Raw genomic sequence first — 19,677 nt, forward strand, 5'->3', positions numbered from 1 at the left:
TTCCTTAATGCTCATTTGAAGATGCCAGCCCAGATTTGCGCACCGTTCGCATCCTAAGCCTTTCGAAACACCGCCGTCGTCCTTGCTGCTTTTCTTGTAAACAAACAGTCGTATCGCAACCATGTCAGCGCGCAACACCAACCAACCGAGCTTCAACTTCCTCACGGGAGAGGCGGAGCCTCCCGCCATGGCAGCGCCGCCATCCTTTCGCGAGACGTTGCGGCAGTCGCAGATGGTAAAACCAGGTGGGTATCGTTCAGCACATAGGTTAGCGCAGCTCTGGATTAACAAAGCCCCAGACCATGGCAACGAGGATCTGCGCGCGCAGATTAATGCGCTGCAATACGAATTGGAGTCCCAAAAGCAAGATCGAGAGATGAGCACGCTCGGCCTCCAGGCGGAGCTTCGCGATGCGCAGAACAAGGCGGAGACGGAATATCGGCGCGCTCAGGTCAGTCGGCACAGCTGCAGCGAGATAGGGGTTTTCTGACACATGACAAGGCAGCCGAGACTGCTAGTAATGCCGCCGTCGCGAAAATGAACGCCTTACAGCGGGAAGTTCAGGACGAAAAAGACAGGAGTACCAACGAGAAGCTGGAGTTAGAGCGCAAAGTGCGGACACTGCAGGACCGGAACAACTCGTTGCAAGAGGATGCCGATGAAGCACAAACCGAGCTCCAGTCGCTGGAGAGGCAGAGCAAACACCAGTACAACGAGCTAGAAACGAGATACGACACGCTGCAGACATCGTTCGATGAATTGCGCGTGGAACTGGATACGCAAGCCAATGCTCTTCAAACGGCTCAGCAACGGCTATCAAAGCGGGAAGCGGAAGCTGGACAAATGGAGGGCGAAATTATCCGTTTAAAGGCACAATCCGGAGATCAGGATACCCTAGCTGTCATCAAGAGGGAGCTTTCGGAGCAAGTTACGCACATCAAGAAGCTTGAGGGAATCAACAGAGAACAGGCAGCAGAGTTGAAGCAGTATCGCAAAATTCACAAGAGCGTGGAGGTTGTTGAGGAGGAGAAGCGAGCGCTTGAGGCCAAACTCCGGATGATGAATGATTTACGGCGTGAATTGAGCGAAGAACAACTAAAAAGACAAATATTGGAAAGCGAAAGGGAGTCATGGACCTCGTATCTTGAGAGCCAGGCTTCTGGCGAGGACGATTTCCAATTCCAGTCTCCGGAGGATTTGGCTAGAGCGTTTATCAAAGAGCGTCTGGAGGCCGCGTCGCTACTCGATCAACTTGGAGCAGTAAAGCCGGAGCTCACAGTCAAGGATGACATCATCAAGGCATTGGAAGATGAGAAGAGCAAGCTGCGGGAGGAATTGGAAAAGGTAAAATCCGGCAGTGGCGCTATCGACACCAAGGTGCGCACTCGATTGGAGCGCCAGCGCACTCTGGCCGTGAAGGAGGTGGAGTATCTGCGCGCACAAATCAAGACCTTCGATGCCGAGGAAAACGAATTCCAGCCCGAGTCTTTTGATCAACAAAAGACCCAGCGGATCCAAGAGCTGGAGGAACTTGTTGACAACTATCGTAAGGAGCTTCAAACTTTGCACGCGGATCTCTCGGCCGCGGAGGAACTCGCACAAAGACAAGGACATGAGCCCATCACCGGCAACAAGCGTCCCCTTGATGCTGAAGATGACGAGCGTCTCGGCGAACTGCGCCGCAAGAACCGCCATCTCCAAGATGAAGTAGCCAAGTTGCAAACGAGCAAGAAACTGCTCGAAACCGAGCTCAAGGCGCACGAAAAGCAACTCGCATCACTCAAAGCCAGCTCACGCACGCGGGTCCTCGAGCTCCGTTCCAATCCGACCGCCGATGCCGAGGCCCTCAAGCTCAGCACCGTGCGGACGCTGCGGGAGGAAAACAAGGCACTGCTAGCACAGCTAGAAGAGCGCCTAACCGCAGAGGACGCGACAGTGCCAGCCTCCAGCCTCGAAGCGGCGCGCGACGAAATCGAAGAGCTCAACCACACCATCGCGGAAAAAGAAAAGCGCATGCTCCGGCTCAAGCAGATCTGGACGGCCAAGTCGCTCGAGTTCCGCGAAGCGGTGGCTTCGGTGCTGGGCTGGAAGCTAGACTTTATGCCGAACGGGCGGGTGCGCGTCACCAGCATGTTCTATCCGGGCGACGAGGAGGACGGCGGCAACAGTATCGTCTTCGACGGCGAGAACGGCACCATGAAGGTCAGTGGCGGGCCGCAGAGCGTCTTTGCGGGCGAGATCAGGCCGCAGATAGAGTTTTGGGTCGAGGGCCGCAAGGAAATTCCGTGCTTTTTGGCGCAGCTGACGTTGGATTTTTGGGAGGCGACGAGGGCGGTGGGGTAGTTGGTTGGCGGGGTGTCGGCTTGAGAAGGTGGAGTAGGGACGTTTGCCGGGATGGCGTTGTTTTCCATTCGACTACGTCATGTATCAAGGCACGCTTTTGCGGTGCAGGACCGGTGAGGAGATATGTTCACGACGTAGTATTGGAGCTTGGGATGGGATGGTATGGTTGGGTGTATCAACAGTAATGAGGCGACGGGAATAGAGAAGCCTGGCACACGTTGATTTACACAACGTAATCAAAAAAAAAAAAAAAAAAAAAAAAAAAAAAAAAAAAAAAAAAAAAAAAAAAAAAAAAGAGAAAGATGCATGGAGGCAATTGCCCTGCAGCCAATACACCAAAAGCAACGAGGCGTCGTGGTGTCAACTGCACCCCAATCAGGTTGATAACAACCAGTTCACACCAGCATGAATAGCTTCGAGGGTACTTGGGGCTAACAATTTCGCAGCATGATGAAAGCCTCGTCATGCCCATGCACTTTTCATCACAGAACCGCTTGGATGGGTAGGGTCGGCGGCGGCGATGGCGCCGGGAGCTGGGATGGGAGCTGCGGGCGGAAGACGATTGACGGGAGACGGAGTGTGCGGTGCGCAGTGCGCAGTGCCGGTAGGGTTGGGGGTGGGGGTGTGGGGGTATATAGGGTGTGTTATAGCGCTACCTATACGTTTGTCTAACCTAACCTTACGTAGAGTAGTTGGGTGTTGGTGGGTTAGAGCAACCAGCCACAAGGTCACGACCCGGCGCCACCACCACGCAGCAGAAACCACAACACAAACAATTAAAGACACGTACGCTCTAACACATCTATATTACGCCGTGCTATACCTTACGCAAGACAATATATCTAACCCCTAACTCCAGCCGCGTATAAAGCAAAGCAAAGCAAAGCAAAGCAAAGCATCCACAATCGCACACGCATAATTACACGCATTCCGTCATGTAAAGTTTCCCGCTCCATCTACATATCCCTCTCCAGTCCGCACGCTCTCTACTTCTATTTTCCCAGCCTACCCTAACCCACCCCACCCCAACCTAATCCATCCTCGGCACCTAAACTCTACGCCGCTCAAGGTGTACATGCGTGTATGCAAAACACAAGAGATTACAAAAGGGATAAAGATGATAAAAAAAAAAAAAAGGTAGACGGTTAGACCGAGACGAAGAAAGAAAGAAAGAAAGATAGAAGAAGAAGAAAGCAGAAAAAACAAACACCACCCAGGGTATATCAGCCAGCAGCAGGGTATATATATATATATCAGACGCAACGCACACTCTCCCTCCTCTTCCTCTTTCACCAACCAATCAAAAACACCCCCAGCTACTCCACCGCCTCGCGCCGCGCGGCCGCAACCCCCCTAAGCCCCCCAAACCGGCCAACCCGCCCAAAGACGCGCCTTTCAATTCCTTCAAGCCCAAATCCACACCCCCACGCAAACAAGGCCCCTTGACGCACCTCTCCGTCTCCGTCTCCGCCTCCCCCTCGCGCCGCTCAACCCCCCGCCACTTGGCCCCATACCCCCACTCGCAGTCGCCGTCCCCACCGCCACCGTCCCCATCCGGCTCGGGCAGCGCGATGCGATACCGCCTCACACTGCAGCCGTCATCGACGTCGTCCTCGTCCCCCTTTTCCCCACCCCCACTCTCACCAGCACCACCGCCACCGCCACCACCACTCGCGCACCTCATCCCCGAGCCGTCCGCATCAGCATAGAACCCACCCCGCTTCCTCCCTCTCCCACCAGCAACCACGACGCTGACGGCGCGGCGCAGCAACCCCCTCGCGCCGCGCGAAGAGCGGTCGATGGCGGCGTACTGGGCGCGGCGCGTGCGGGGGGAGGTCCAGTGGATCGTGGTGGGCGTGGTGGGCGAGAGGAGCGTGGACGTCGGCGTCGCAGGCGCGTTGCTGGCGTAGGTGTGTGTGCAAGCGTACGCGGTGTGCGGGTGCAGGAACGCAGCGGAGTCTGCGTCTGCCGTTGAGGAGGACGAGGCGCGCGTGCTGCTCCCACCAGGACGCGCCAACGGCAGCGGCAGCGGCAGCGGCAGGCTCAGCGCCGCCAGCGGCAGATGCGCCGACTTGGGCACGACGCCCGGGGACGCCGCTGTCGCGGCGGGAAAGGCCGGCGACTGCGGCGCGCTGACGCTGACGCTCACGGCTGGTGCCACGGCGGGCGAGAAGAGCCGGCAGCTGCGCGCGTGCAGCGCGTACAGGGCGTCGGGGTTTGCGTTTGCGTGGGCGGTGTCGATGCGGGCGGGGCGGGCGGCGCGGGAGCGGCGGCGCGAGGACGAGGTCGAAGACGAGGTTTTGTTGGAGGTGTGGGTGTGGGCTGAGGACGAGGTAAAAGAGGAATTCCCTAGTTGGGGCGCGGTCGAGGCGCGGCGGCTGATGGGCCGTTGATGTAGGTGGTGTTGTTGTTGTTGGTGTTGTTGGTGCTGGATGTGGTGGTGAGACGACGACGATGTCGACGACGAGGTGCCGGTGGCGCGACGGGCGGGGCGGGTCGATGTCGAAGTGGAGGCGGAGCGGGGATGCAGCACGTGGGACGAAGTGGGGGGATGCTCACGCGCACGCGGGCGAGCGTGCAGCTTGGCGGCGGTGGTGGTGGTCGTGGTGGTGTTACTGTCAGACTTCGGGATTGCTGCCACGCCGGAGCTGGACGAGCAGCGCCGCGACGACGACGCAACCTCTGCCACCGCCACGGCCGTGTCGTAGGTCGAGGTTGACGAGGCGCGTCGGTGGCACCCCGGCGCCGGGGGCGAAGACTCTGCGAAGCCGCTGTCGGTGCGGCTCATGGGGTGGGTGGTTGCGGCGGAGAAGGAAGAAGAGACAGAGGGTGGCGGTAGGGCGGAGGCCATGGCAATAATGGTCGTGGTAGTTCGTCGTGGTGTAGTTTCGAGTAGAAATAGCAACCAAGACAGACAAGAAAAAAAAAAGATGGACAGATAGACGACGGACGGGGTATGCTCAGTTGCAGATCATCGTCAGCGCCACGCGCCTGGGGCGGAGCGGGAGGAGAAGCAGCAGCAGCAGCTACGGCGGGTGATATATGGGGCGGCGAGAAAAAAGGGGAAACGAAACGAAAGAGAACCAAGAAAAGGACTATTGAATTAATTGAGAGAGAGGTGGTAGGTAGTAGGGGGAGGAACGAGGCAATAGCTGGCAATAGACAAGCGAGGTCAAGTACAAATTGCGGGCGACCTTGGGGCGTGCGGGCAGGATGATTTGGGACGGTGGGGCGTGAAGGAGATAGATGAGCGGCGTGTTTCGACGGCAGCGATGTTAGGCGAGCCCGTGTGTTTCTACCTGCACTACTCGTACGGATGGATACAAATATAAATTCTTCTACCTACGCTCTTTTCACATGCCATGGCCAGGCGGTCTGCGCGCAGCATGCAGGTCGCCGCTGCGGTGAGACAGCCTCCGGGTGCCATTGGGCACGTGGCCGGGACTAGGCCGGACGGCGGGACACGGGACGGCGCGACGTGGTGGCTTGGGAGCGGGTGTGGTGAGACTAGGCACAAGAGAAAGAAAGAAAGGAAAGTCTGAAACAAGACAGATCGAAGACAGCAAGACAGTGGGACAGCGGGACAGCGGGACAGCGGGACCAGCGGGACCCAGCTCGCATCCGACACACACACACACATCCGACACGCCGGGTCGCGCCCTCCCGCTGCTGCTGCCAATGACCTCACTAGGTTATAACCACCTCGCCCTCCCTCTGGAAATTGTACCACCACCACCACAACAATGCCGCTCCTCCGCCTCGCCTACAAAACAATCCATTACACGGACCTGTCCCCCACCACCAGCACCCCGCCAAAAGGCACCATCCTGCTCACGCACGGCCTCGGCTCGTCGCAAAACTTCTACGCCGCGCTCTTCCCCGCCCTGCTGGCCGCCAACTTCCGCGTCATAGCCTACGACACGACGGGCGCGGCACGCAGCCCGTACACGCAAATCGAGCAGTCGATCGCGACGCTCGCCGACGACGCCAACGCGCTGCTCGCCGCGCTCGACGTCCCCCGCGCCCTGCTGGTCGGGCACAGCATGGGCGGCACCGTCGCCCTACACGCCCTCGCGCAGCACAGCCCGCGCCTCGCCGGCGCCGTCCTGCTCGGCCCCGTGCACCCCACGCCCGGGGTCGCGGACGCGTTCGCCGCGCGCATCGCCGCCGTCGAGAAGGACGCCATGGACGCCATGGCCGCTGTGGTGCCAGCAACCGCCTTGGCAGCTGATGCGGCGCCGCTTGCGCGCGCGTTTGTGCGGGAGCTGCTGCTCGCCCAGGATCCCCGCGGGTACATCTCGCACTGCCGCGTTATCGCGAATGCGACGCCGCCGGATTATGCCAGCGTAAAGGCGCCCGTGCTGCTGCTTGCGGGGGAGGAGGACAAGGCCGCGCCGCTGGCGAGTTGTGAGAGGATTGTGGATGCGTTGGGGAGCGGGCGGAAGGGGTTGAGGGTGTTGAAGGGGGTGGGGCATTGGCATGCGGTTGAGGCGCCCGAGGAGGTTGGGAAAGCTATTGTCGAGTTTGCGGGGGAGAGTGGTTGTTTTGAGTAATTATGTGCTCTTCTTATTCTTCTTCTTCTTCTTCTTCTTCTTCTTCGTCTTCGTCTACTACTGCATACATACATACACACACGTCCCCCCACACACGCGGGAGAGCAAGAGCAAGAGAGGGCTGATGGTTGACGGTGGCAGTAGTAGAAGTAGCAGTGGTCGTTATTCTCCTTCTGCCGCTCTGCCTACAAACGAGGAGGAGGAAAAGAAGAGGCAGCAGCAGCAGCAGCGGCGTCTAGTATACAACAGCGGCAGCAGCGGCGAAGCAGCGGAAGAAAGCAAAACGCAAGCCGACGCCAACGACGCCGCCGCACCCTCCCTCCGCATCACGCTCCGCCTATCTCCCTAGGCAATGCCAACACCAACACCAATGGAAAGAAAAGGAAGAGGAAAAGGAAAAGGAAAAGAGAAACTCCACCAGATGCATCCACACAGCCACGACAGATAAACACCAAAGACGACGCCAAGTTCAACGCCCTCAGAACAACAACAACAACAACAACAACAACAACAACAACGATAAACCAGCCAAGCACACTCTTTCTAGACAACAGTATCAGTAGCAAACCAAACCAAGAGGGCGGAAGGAAGGAAGAAAACCAACCAAAAGTCCGTGCCTGCGCCACACGCCCACACGCCAAAGCCGAGCCGCCCCCTTTTTTTCAGCCAGCCAGCTATTCAGCTATTCAGCCAGCCAGCCATGCATCCGTCGATCCAGCCGTCCGTCCGTCCATCCGTCCGTCCGTCTATAGGTTAGTAAAGTAGCGTGAAAGCAATGCTCCTGCTCCTGCTCTAGAAGTTCCCGTTCCAGCTCCAATTTTCGTCGTCCCTCTGCTTCTCCTTTTCCGCAGCCTCATCCTCCGTCCTTTGTCGTTCGTGCGTGCTCTTGCGTTTTCTGTTGCTTCGTACGTCCTTTGAGGGGCTCTCTTCTCGGCTACAACAACGACGGCCACTATGACCTGACAACAAGGCTAGACAAGGCAACGCAAGACAAGGCAAGGCGAGTAACCAAGTATTCGACTAAGTAAGCAGTGAAGTGTGTGTGCAGTAGACGTGAAACGAGTAGTAACCAAGCCTCTTTCTTGCCTTGCCTTGCCTTGCCATGCCATGCCCTAGCTCGTTGCACTGCGACAGCGACAGCAACAGCAGCGGTTTCCCAAGCATCATCAACGACAAGAAGCAACGAACACGAAAAGAGAAAAAAAAAAAAAAAAAAAAACACATTAACAAGCCCCAATAACAGCATCATCAACAGCAGCATCATCAACAAGAAACACAAGTGTCAACTCTCAATTCTGTGGAGCTTGCTCTGTAGGCAGGCAGTGGCTGGCTGATGGCTGGCTGATGGCAGCAGAAGCAACAGCAGCAGCAGCAGCAGTAAGCGCAGCCGGATCGTCGTGTGCATGAAAAAGCCACGGATGATGCTGCTGATAATGGATGATGGATGATGGACGCAAAGCAAAGAGCCACAGAGGAGGGAATAAAGGAAAAAAGAGAAAAAAACAGGAAAAGAAAAAGGAAATTAAACCACAGCAGAAAAAAAAAAAAAAAAGGGTAACACGTAGTAGTACCGCCTCGCCTAACGCCATCGTCCCCAACCCCCAACCCCCCCAACCCACACCCGTGATTCATTTCGTCCCTGTCGGCACGGGGCTGTAGTAGTTATCGCGCCGCCGAACTGAAACTGAACTGCTATAATAGTACATGGTGGTGCTAGCTCACAAAACAAATCGAAATCGGATCACACACACACACACCCGTCTTTCTCGACTTACTGCCCTCCAGCTTCTTCTTCTGCTCCTTCATGTCCGTTGGTGGGCGCAGCGACAGCATCCGCGGCAGCGTCTGCGTCCGCGTCAATCTCGACAGCAGACTCGGCGGCCGCGGCCTCGGCCTCCTCTTGCCGCTGCTCCGTCGTCGCGCGCTGCTCTTGCAGCTGCTGCTGGCTCTCGGGCGTGACGGTGGAGCCCGACGAGACGCGGCGGGGCAGGCCCATCGGGAGCGTCTCGCCCGTGCCTATCACGGCCGGGCTGGTGCCGCCCGTCGCGGGCGCCTCGTCCTGCTGATGCTGCTGCTGATCCTGCCCCTCCTTGCCCTCCTGCTGCGCGCCCGAGCCTTGCTGGGGATTGCCGTCCCCGCCACCACTACTACTGCCACTGCCACTGCCACCGGCCGCTGCTGCCGCTTCCTGAATGACGCTCTGCGCGAGCTCCGTGGCCTCCTGCTGCAGGTTCGGCATCGGCTTGGGCGCCTGCGCCAGGTACGACTCCAGCAGCGACTTGAGCGTCGCGGCGCGCACCGGCTTGGCCAGGTAGTTGTTCATGCCCACCTCGAGGCACTTTTCCTTGTCGCCGCTGATGGCGCTGGCCGTCATGGCGATGATCAGAATGTTGCGCACCGTCGGGTCCTCGTGGCGGCGGATCGCCTTGGTCGCGTCGTAGCCGTCCAGCACCGGCATCTGCACGTCCATCAGTACCAGATGGAATGGGTCGCGCGCCACGACGGCGTGCTCGAGCGCGTGGATCGTCTTTTCGCCGTCGCCGAACGCCTCGCACTGGAAGCCGAGCTTCTTGACAAACGAAATGGCGATCCGCTGGTTGATGGCGTTGTCCTCCGCTATGGCCACCCGGATCTGCTCGCGCGGAATCTTGGGCAATCCGATTTGCTGCGGCACCGACACGCCGCTGTCGTTGTGCTCGCCACCCCCGCCCGGCGAGCGCTCATCCTCGACTGCTTCCTCGGCACCCGTCGAAGCGCCGTTTGGTGCGTCGACGGCATCGTTCTTCGACACCTTTTCGAAGCGCAGCTGGAACGAGACGGTCGTGCCGTGCCCTGGCGTGCTCTTCAGCCAGATGCGCCCGCCCATGGTTGTCTCGATGATTGCCTTGACGATGCTGAGGCCCAGGCCCGTGCCTTGGTAGCTCCGGTTGCTGGCGTCTTCGACTTGTGAGAACGGCAGGAAGAGCTTCTTCTGCTGCTCCTCGGAGATGCCGATGCCCGTGTCTGAGACGCTAAAGTTGACGTCTATCGAGTCGCCGCCATCCTTTATCGTCTCAGCCTCGACCGTGACCTTGCCGTGCGACGTAAACTTGTAGCTGTTGGATAGCAAGTTCATAAAGATCTGGTGCAGCCTGACGGGGTCGCCGAGCACAAAGAGCTCCGGGTTCAAGTCCAGCCGTACCACCGTCTCGAGGCCCCTCTCGAGGTTCGTGAATGACAATGCTCTCACGACTTCACTGATCGTCTCTGTGAGGGACACAGGCACGGTGATGAGCTTCATCTTGCCTGCATCGAGCTTGCTGAAGTCGAGCAGGTCATTGATGACGGACAGTAGCGTGTCAGCGCAGACGCGGATGCTGTTGGCATAGCCCTCTTGCTCGCTGTTGAGGTTGCTTCCCTTGAGAAGTTCGCTCATACCGATGACGCCGTTTAGCGGAGTGCGCAGCTCGTGCGAGACGTTGGCCAGGAACAGCGATTTCGCCTTGGCAGCCTCTTCCTTCATCTTCATGTTGTGTATCGCAACCGCTTCGGCTTCCTTGGCCTTGACTTCGGCCGCTCGAGCCTGAGCTAGCGACTGCTTCTGCATCTCGAGCATGGCGACGTTGCTGGCACTGACTTGGCGGACCTGTTTGAATAATAAGGCGTTTGCGAGCGACACGCCGACCGAGTTGACGAGCAGGCGCAATACCGTAAGGTTACGCTCGCTAAACTGGTTAGGCGCGCCCTCGCAGTAGATTGAGCCGAGAAGGTGGTCGTCCCCGTGGAGGATCGGGATCGCAATGACCGCCCTGCCGTCTGGATTGCGCCTGCGATAGGACATGTTCACATTCGAGAACCGCTCGTCTTCGAGCAAGTTCTGAACAAACACGGTCTCTCTGAAACGAAGGACGTACAACGTCACTTGGCGGGCTACTTGATCGTCGATGGACTCCAGCGTCTGGCCTCCTGGGTACTTCGTTACTCCATCGGGTCCGCCGGTTGCCGCGTAGCTCCAACCGAGTTTCTCGTCCTCCGTCACGATGGCCGCGAGTTCGGCTCCGGTCGACTCGAGGATGATCTCGGTCATCTTAGCCAAGAGATTATCCACTTGCAGCTCGGATGCCAGGACCTGGCTTGACTCCAAAATGCCTGTCAGATCAATTACATCCAGGCCGACGGCGGAGAAACCGCCAGGCAAGTCGCCCTGCGTATCGCTTCTCTTGATCTGAGTCGGGCTGGACGTTGGGCTTAGCCAAGCTTCCGTCCGATCTGCCGATGTCTGAGGTACATTTTGGTCTTCGTGCTTTTCAAGCTTGAACGATGTGTTGCCAGTATCGACAATGTCAGTTTGGCACGCGACGTCAACGCTGGTGACGATGCTTTTGCCGACGAGAAGCCATGCGTATTTCTCACTGACGTAGGCAGACACACCGATGGCGCCAACGTGATTATAACACCGGAGTGCGTCCTTCATGAGCCGTCGTGCGGGCCTGCGAGCACCGTGTCTGGAGGCGCAATCGGCGTAAAGCTCATAAGCTAGACCTTGGTCAAGCAAAAATCCGTGCTGTTCTGCGTGGTCCAGAGCTTCTTCGAAATGGTTCATGGCATCCTTGGCATCACCAGCGAGGTCGATGATCTCGGCATCCAAGATTTCTAGCCAGACTCGGTAGTTCACGTCGTTATGGGCGGCGGTGACACGGATTTTCTCAGTATACTGCTCGGCGCGCATCCGCATTTCATCTCTGTTCTTGTGGGCCGGGTTGGATCGTATGGCACTGAGGTATGAAAGCGAGAGGTAGAAGAGGTTGGAGTAATACATGCGCATGCACCAGATTCCCTCCATCATGGAGAGAAGCTTTTCGCCGAGTATGATGGCTTCCTCGATATGGCCGTAGCGGAACAGAGTTGTCATGACGGCGCTTAGATATATCGTTTTCGGTCGCTTTGGGTTCGATGCTCGTGCTTCAATGAAAGACAGATAGTCCGACGAACGATGTTCCTCGTCAGAGTGAACTTCTTCAGCGCGTCTCACCGAGGTCTTACCCTGAAGAGCTCGAATCAACTGGCGTGTGCTGATCAGGAAAACACCGCCCCGAAGGTCTTCCTGCCATTGTTTAAATTCTGGAGGTGTTTCTTGGATAAAGGTTTCAACCTCGGTTAGATTGTGCGAAGACCAAAGCTTAAACACTGCGACTATGCCAATGTTCAACAGTGAGACTATTCTGTCAGCAGATATAATTGTGGCGTTCATGGCGCGCTCCAAGACAGGTAGCTGCTCTCTGACGTGAGTCTCGAGATGCCCGAGGAACAAAGCGTGCAACGTCTCGCCTCTACCGATTGTGTAGGCATCTTCTTCAAACGTTAGGAAAAGCTGCTTGGCGACATCGCCTAACTCCGTGCCGAACTTGGCCTGGCTGAAACGCCCAATGGCGATGCTGGCCAAGTGAACGTATCCGACTGCAACCTGGGCAAAAGTACCGCGACTGAGATGCAGCTCTACCATGATCATACTCATTTGATAGAACAGCTTCGAGTCGGTCCAAAAAGCTGCGCTTGCCATCTCGACGAGCACGGCACCCATAGCCGTCAGGTTCTGATCGGACGTCAGAGGCACAGTCGCAAGTTGCTCAACTCCACGCTTTTTCAATTCGGAGCACAGCGTGTGGAACTGAACATCGCACTCCTCCCACGTCTTATCCCCAAACTGAACTCCCAGCTCGACCAGGCACTGCTTGAGAGCTTCGAAGGCGGCGAACGAGTCTCCACGCATTGCAAATATCCGCGACTGTAGGATCCAGCTGGATGCCTTGTCCACGGCGCTCTTCGCATTGCTAAAGATGTTCTGGCACAACCCTAGCGCCGGGTCGAAGAACCCTTGGTACCAGTAACACTCTGCCGAACGGGAAAAGACGTTCAGAGTTTCTCGATAGTAGACATCAGGCAGAGTTTCGTCCCAGGGGTTTTCTTGAAGCAAGTTGAAGCACCGCGTATAGTAGAACAAGCCGGTCGAGCGAGCTCCGGCTTCGCAAGCATTCTCAGCTGCTTGCTGAAGGGCGGACCGATACAACGCACGATTCTGAACCCTGCTCTTGATAAGGTCTGCGGCACAAGCGACATGCCGGGCTCTGACGAAGAGAGATTTCGCACTGGTCGTAGTGTTGTCTTGGAATTCATGCTCGATCATAGTCTTGGCAATTGCAAAGTGCATCTCTGTTTGGTTGAAGTTTTCGTTCTCAATAAGGGCCTGAGCGGCCTGCATGTATCGGTCATGCGAGAACCGGAACCGGTCTTCGTCCTCACCTGCCATGATGATGTAGGAAGCCATTGCCCCGTCGATGCCCTCGATTGGGTCTCTTTGGGTTGTGGGCAGGCCCCTTGCATTGCCAGCGTGCTCGCCTTGCATCAGTCGCTTCACAATAGAGAACGAGAACGTGCTTCCGATCAAGGATGCCCAGACCAAAAGGCAGCGCGTTACGGAAGGTAATTCTTGCAGCCGTTTTACGACAAAATCGTTGTTGATACGAGAGCCATAAGCGGTCGATTTGAATTCGGCAAAAACCCTGTCGAGATCATACTGCCATGCAGAGTCTTTCCACGAATAATGGATACACTTTTTGCGGTAGCAAGTGTCGAGCATCTCTCTTACGAAGAATGGACTTCCGCCCGTCTTCTCTTGTATTGTTGCAACCAAGGGCAAGCAATATCCCGGATCTCTGTGTAAGGTCTCGCCAACGAACTCGGCGGTTTGTACTTCGGTAAAAGGCTGCAACACAATCCTGCGCAAGCTGGAGTTACTTCAAAGATCAACCAATTTTGCAACAGAAGGGGGAGAAATCAGGCGTGCGGGATATACATACTGTGTGGCTTGTTCCAGGACGTTTCGAATGCCAGGCGATAATTGCCCCTCTTCGCGATACGTCAATATTAGAACAAGTGGAAGCCTGTTGCTGACAATGGACTGGATCAGCTCTAGACTCTCCTCATCTGCGAATTGAAGATCATCAACGCAGAAGCAAATGGATTGCTGCCTAGCCAACATCTTCAAAACTTCCAGGAACGTGCTCATCACGCGCGAGGCGTTTCGTCCAGTTACGGATGCTGAGAAAGTAGGATATGATAATGGCTGGACCGGAAGTTCCGGTGTGGGCTGATTGATTGTGCCGAGCAACCATTCGGGAAGGTCCAAATAGCCATGTAAAATATGCCAGACTGGCTGGACATGAGCCCTCACATTGTTGTGAAACTCGGTGGAGATGTTCGACTCTGAGAAGATCTGGCGGAAAAGAGAAGACATGAGTCGCAATATGGGGTCAAATGGAGCTCGCTTCGCTTGATCAAACTATCAGAACATCAAGTCAGTTATCCAACATGATGCAACGGGCGAAGCCGCATGCTGGAGAGGAGGCGCAGCATGCAGTGCGCGCATGTCATGGTGGGTCATGTGCACTGTAGGGGGTTGGACTTACCTTTGATGTTGCAAAATAAAATCCACGACTGCGGACGACAGTCTGGACCGACTGAATCAAGCTGGACTTTCCGTAACCTCCAGCCCCAGCTATCGCGATCACCTCACAGTGGGTTCTTCTCTTCATGCGGTGGTGGTTCCTGAGATGCTCCGCAGGATCATCGACCGGGGGCTGAACAGAAGATGTTCGACGAGCGACCGAAATATCTGTGGTGTAGGATGGAAGGCTGTCCGTAGACGGCCGATGCTCTCCTTCAACGAGCGAAGATTCTGAATTGTTTCTTGGTGTCCGTGACTCGTTACGTTGATGAGAACTAGTCGAGCTCGCGCTCTCAGATCGGACGTCAGCTAGGTCATCTACGAAAATCGCTTCTGGTTTGACCGAGCTCAACGATGACGAGGCGGAGCTAAAACTATACATGCTCTTCTTGACAGAAGGATGCTGATTTCTAGATACCTTGTCGATGATGTCGAGAATGATCTGCCTTTCATTGTCACGTCCAATGAGGCGCGTGGGGAGGGCAAAAAAGCTAGATACGTCCTTGGAAGCAACCTTGAATTCCTTCAAGGCGCCTCCGTCTCCTTCGGACAGAATCGTGCTCATGGCGTGCAAGTCATATTTCAGTCCGGAAATCGAGTTGTACCGCTCCTCGATGTTCTTCGCCGTCATTTTGGAGATGACGGCGGAAAGGGCTTCGGGTACATCGGCTCTCTTCAGGTAGACCGGGGGTATACGGCGCGACAACACACTCTGCATTATTTCGAGTGGTTTATCACCCTCAAATGCCGGTTCTCCCGTGAGCATTGTCTGCGTGGACGTTAGTCGGGCACTCGAAAACAAAGGCATCGACATGGCAGATATCTTACCCAGAACAAAATGCCTAGACTGTAGATGTCCGTTCTCGTATCTGGTTCTGCCGGAAGACGCCCGGTTTGCTCGGGAGCTATAAATTGCAGCTTGTGTTCTACGCCTATCTCACGACTGAGCGTGCTCCAACCGGCTGACGTCAGCCCATTCTCAAAACTCCTGGCGCCAGAGCCAAAGTTGAGCATGCGCACTTGGCCCGTCTCTTGGTTGAAATGGAATGCGTCCCCCCGGATTTCGCCGTGTACCAACTTCTTCTCGTTGTGCAGCACCTCGAGAGAGTCAACCGCCCCCAAGGCGAACTGCATAAAGAGCTGCAATGGTATCTGGATGGACCGCTTCCCCCCGCCCCCATCTTGCATTTTCCATCTTGCGAGCTTGTAGAAGGCAGGGCCAACGTCGACGAGGTCCCGAATGTAGTTGGGCCCGGGGGACTCGAATATCGAGATGATCAGGCCGTCGGCGCCCTGGCGGGCAGGCAGACGGACAAGCTCGATGGGGCGGACAAAGTGGTGGCAGTCGGGGTCGCATTCGCCCACGATGGCTTTGGCCAGCTGGAACTCGCGTTCGAGGCGCAGGATGTGGCTCGAGACGCGCGCGATGACGTGCCGGCCGGACCCGGCGGCGTGGGCGAACGAGGTGGCGCTGGCCTCGCTGTTGGAGGAGCGATGCGTCTTTCTCAGCGGCGGGCGGCCGTCGGCGGCGCGCGAGAAGCTCTGCGAGGTGGCGGCGCGGTTGATGGAGTTGGTAGGGGGCCTGGTGTTGTGCTGGACGCCGAAAAAGTGCCAGTTGTCGTAGGACTGTGTCGGAGGGTCAGCGGGGCGCGCGGTCGCGTGGGGAGAAAGAAGAAGTCGACGCACGCTATGGAAGGGCTCGGTGTCAGCGTCCCAGGTGTAGCCAGGCAGTTCGGCGAGGCGCAAGAGCACCTGGTGGGCAACCCTGGCCTCGGGCGTGGCATCTTCGTCCATGATGGGGGGGGTTCGCAAGCTAGCACATAGCGGGCGGCATGTGGCAAGACAATTGGGAAGAGAGGGGGTGGTTGATGGGCCAGAGGATGGAGAAAGACGCAGGCGTACCCGCTAATCCAGCTTGGCGTGCCTTCTCACCAACGTCACCCTGCTCGGAGCCTAGGTTGACGATCTGCCCGTCGAGCTCGAGAATCTCCACAACGCTCCATTACTCGCCCGAAAGCACATGCCCTGAGGCCCGCCGAGGCTTCAGCCCACCGCCCAATGCACCACCATGGATGAGCCCGGCTTCCAGCATGCGCGCCCGCTGCCCGCCGATCTGCCTACGTCGCTCGACGACCGCAAGACCGTACCCGTGATAGGCGGCGAGACGGAGATGTACGACGCTTGGCAGGGTGCGCGCTGTCAGGCCTCTCCTTTCGCATCCTCACGCGGCTAACCCGTGGACAGGCCAGTCGCAGTTCATCTCCAACCCGCCCACCAAGCCCCTCGGCTTCAACCTCGACCTCGACGAGCCCCAAGACCAAGACCTCCAGGACAGCGAAGACAAGCTGGTCCACATGCTCGAGCGCCAAGCCCAGATCAAGAGCGACAACATGAACACCGCCAGCGAGGACGCCATTGTCAACGACGAAAAGCTGTCTGACGACCAGAAAAGGGAAACCCTCCAGGGCTCCCTCAACTTGGCCGCTTCCAATGGCGACGTCGAGGCCATAGAACGCATCGTCTCCGGCTCCGCAAAGGACTACGTCGACGTCAACGCCCCCGACTCCGAGGGCACACCGCCCTTGATCTATGCCAGCTGCTTCGGCCACGAGCAGGTCGTCGAGGCCCTGCTGAACGCGGGTGCCAACGTCGACACGCAGGACCGGAACCGCTGGACCCCCCTCATGTGGGCCATGACCAACCGCCACAAAGCCATTGCAAAATTGCTGCTGGACAAGGGTGCACAGCCAGAGCTGGAGACGTCTACAGGTAGGACTGCCTTTGATTTTGTGACTCCCAACAGTGACCTCTCAGAATACCTGCACGAGAGCGGATACAGCATCGGTAACGCAGGGGTCGCCGATGATTTTTATAACGAGGGCTTTGCCCAAGACCGCTTCGAGGAGGAGATGGCCGAGAACGAGTTGAGGCGCCGGATGATGATGGAAAGCGCAATCAACCTAGAAGTGGACTTGGGCAATCTCGGACTCGATGAGCAATCGGAGGTAAGCGCCGTTGCCGCAGGCCATGCGCTCACCAACTAATTCTCTCAGGAACCCGAAGAAGATTTCGGAGACGAGCACGAATTCAGATGGGACACGTGCCTCAATGACCAGATGTTTGTCTTCCAAGAGAACGAACTCGACCGGATACTCGACATTGTTATCACCAACATGACCCCTATGCGTTCCCCCACCCAAAAGCCAGTTCCGGCAAACATTCTGTTCCTGGGCGCCCGCTACGCTCATTACCACGCCAGCCCAGAGTTGCTTGAGAAACTGCTCATCTCAGCCATGGACAAGATTAATGACGTTGTCGAGAAGCATCAATGGGACATGACCATCTTGGCCTTCTGGATCTCCAACGCCACTCTTCTGCTCCACTACCTCAAGAAGGACGCGGGGACTGTCGAGGCAACCACGGAGTTCCAAGCCGAATTGGCCGAACTCATCAACGAGATTTTCATCCTGATCATTCGCGACGCCGAGCGCAGAATGGACAAGGTGCTCGACACCGCCATGCTGGACCATGAGACGATCCCTGGATTCGAGGACGTGACTTTCCAGCATGAGTGGAAGATTTTCAAGACAAAATCGAAGCCCAAAGCGCCGGAACCCATCGAGAAACGCTTCCGCCCTCCCTCGCCGAAGCGGAGGGCCCAGGTGTCGCCTCGTAACATCACCTCTCTCCTCTCGTCAACTCTCTTCGTGCTCGACCTGTACGACATTCACTCGGTCATCACCGCTCAGATCTTGTCACAGCTCCTCTATTGGTTGGGCGCGGAGCTGTTCAACCGTATCATGTCAAATCGCAAATATCTTGCCCGCACCAAGGCCATGCAGATCCGCATGAACGTGTCAACTATTGAGGACTGGGCCCGAACCAACAACCGGCAGCCGGAGCACTACGAAAATGGTGCCATGACAGCGACGGGCGAAAACACGATGGATGCGGCGCGGCGGCACGTGGCACCGGTGGTGCAGTTGCTGCAATGGCTGCAATGTTTCTCGTCACTGGGCGAGGATGTGGAGTCACTCAAGGCAACGCTCGAGCAGCTACCACGGCTGACGCCGCAGCAGGCCAACCACACGGTCAAGTATTACCGGCCAGAGGTGGGAGAGAAGAGCTTGCCAAAGCCGGCAATCAAGTTCCTGATGGACCGGGAGAAGGAGGCAGCAGACCGACGCCTGTCGAAGCAGTCGCGCAAGTCGCTGCCCCCGCTGCCGTCACAGTCGTCACAGTCGGCACAGGGCTCGGACAGCGCACCCAGCACACCAGCGCAGGAGCACCCGCCCATGTCGCCGACGTTTGGGACGCCAGCCACTGTCCCACCGAATCTGTTCCGTGTCGAAGAGGACGAGGAAGACGAGCCCGAGGGTCTGTTGCTCGACCCGGCGTTTATGCTGCCGTTCAGCTTGCCCACCAGCACCGACATGCTCGTCACCTACGGCGCCGGCTTTGGCGGCACGAACCGCGAGCGCGAGCGCAAGTACATCCCGACGGTGCCACCCGAGTTCCTGTCCAAGCTGGACATTAGCGGCGGAAAGGGCATCGGGAATATTTACGATGGCGCTGTGTGGAGCGATGATGGGTCGAACGCTTGATCTGTCATGATGTTGTTGGACTCTGAGGAGTGTGGGCTCTGGAGGGTACTTGTGTACGGCTCCAGGTCGGCGAGGTTGGAGAAGAGGGGAGGAGAAAGGGGATGAATGGAGGATGAAGAATGGATGGACAGATGGATGGATGACGGATGAACGACGACGACAGGCGACGGACGATGACGGGATGACAGATAAGGGACAGACGACTAGACGGGCCAAACGCATTCGTTTGATTTTTATGTGTGTGCGCATTCATGGAGAAGGAAGGATGGCTGTTGTGTGGGTTTGCTGTGGTTGGTTAGATCTGCGTGCGCATCGTCTCGGAGTGGGGGTCGGAGGAGGTAGGTTGTACGGGAACGCAATGTATCACGAAGGCGAATATGATTATGCTTCACGGGTGTTTTTGTGTGCTTATTTACTGGTATTTTCTTTCACTTGTGCCGTTTGTTCGTCAACCAGTCCGTCAAATGTTCGTGGTTGAGTTCTTGCCTTCCTGTCTACCTAGCTAGGTAGTTCATCTCTACTGATTCACCTAACTTTAAATATGCTCTAGACGATTCTTCATGAGCCTACGCCCTGCTTACGCGCTACAAGCAGCATGGCCAGTTTTGGATCTAGCACGCTTGTTGGCTAGACGCCCTGGTAGAAGGTACGTCGACTAAGTCAACATTTCATGAAAACGACTGACTTCTCACCT

The 19,677-nt window shown here is 56.9% G+C and overlaps 5 protein-coding genes across 5 annotated transcripts; 3 read left to right on the forward strand and 2 right to left on the reverse strand.

Moving 5' to 3' along the window:
* Positions 1–1,008: 1,008 nt before the first annotated feature.
* Positions 1,009–2,623, forward strand: K452DRAFT_282299 (uncharacterized protein). Its single transcript, XM_033539562.1, has one exon. It carries the CDS (start codon positions 1,060–1,062, stop codon positions 2,341–2,343), a length of 1,284 nt encoding a protein of 427 aa, XP_033403010.1. The 5' UTR covers positions 1,009–1,059; the 3' UTR covers positions 2,344–2,623.
* A 1,020-nt stretch (positions 2,624–3,643) lies between these two features.
* On the reverse strand, positions 3,644–5,194 carry K452DRAFT_304164 (uncharacterized protein; the record flags this gene model as incomplete). The annotated part of the gene is made up of 1 exon (XM_033542792.1): positions 3,644–5,194. The coding sequence occupies one exon, from the start codon at positions 5,192–5,194 to the stop codon at positions 3,644–3,646; it is 1,551 nt and encodes a 516-aa protein (XP_033403011.1).
* Positions 5,195–5,872: 678 nt separating this feature from the next.
* K452DRAFT_282302 (uncharacterized protein) lies at positions 5,873–6,985 on the forward strand. The gene has a single exon (XM_033539563.1). The coding sequence runs from the start codon at positions 6,087–6,089 to the stop codon at positions 6,894–6,896; it is 810 nt and encodes a 269-aa protein (XP_033403012.1). The 5' UTR covers positions 5,873–6,086; the 3' UTR covers positions 6,897–6,985.
* Positions 6,986–8,667: 1,682 nt separating this feature from the next.
* Positions 8,668–16,173, reverse strand: K452DRAFT_293751 (uncharacterized protein; the record flags this gene model as incomplete). Its single annotated transcript, XM_033541616.1, has 5 exons — positions 8,668–13,669; positions 13,733–14,214; positions 14,342–15,148; positions 15,208–16,005; positions 16,066–16,173. The coding sequence occupies 5 exons, from the start codon at positions 16,171–16,173 to the stop codon at positions 8,668–8,670; spliced, it is 7,197 nt and encodes a 2,398-aa protein (XP_033403013.1).
* Positions 16,174–16,447: 274 nt separating this feature from the next.
* Positions 16,448–18,983, forward strand: K452DRAFT_304168 (uncharacterized protein; the record flags this gene model as incomplete). Its single annotated transcript, XM_033542793.1, has 3 exons — positions 16,448–16,568; positions 16,624–17,384; positions 17,433–18,983. 3 exons carry the CDS (start codon positions 16,448–16,450, stop codon positions 18,981–18,983), a joined length of 2,433 nt encoding a protein of 810 aa, XP_033403014.1.
* Between the last annotated feature and the right edge of the window lie 694 nt (positions 18,984–19,677).

Source organism: Aplosporella prunicola (genome assembly GCF_010093885.1).
Source record: "Aplosporella prunicola CBS 121167 unplaced genomic scaffold K452scaffold_1, whole genome shotgun sequence".
In the NCBI taxonomy this organism is placed as follows: Eukaryota; Fungi; Ascomycota; class Dothideomycetes; order Botryosphaeriales; family Aplosporellaceae; genus Aplosporella; species Aplosporella prunicola.

Bases quoted from the DNA above. Each gene is read 5' to 3' on its own strand.
- K452DRAFT_282299 (XM_033539562.1), top strand. From the start codon at position 1,060: ATGAATGATTTACGGCGTGAATTGAGCGAAGAACAACTAAAAAGACAA.
- K452DRAFT_282302 (XM_033539563.1), top strand. From the start codon at position 6,087: ATGCCGCTCCTCCGCCTCGCCTACAAAACAATCCATTACACGGACCTG.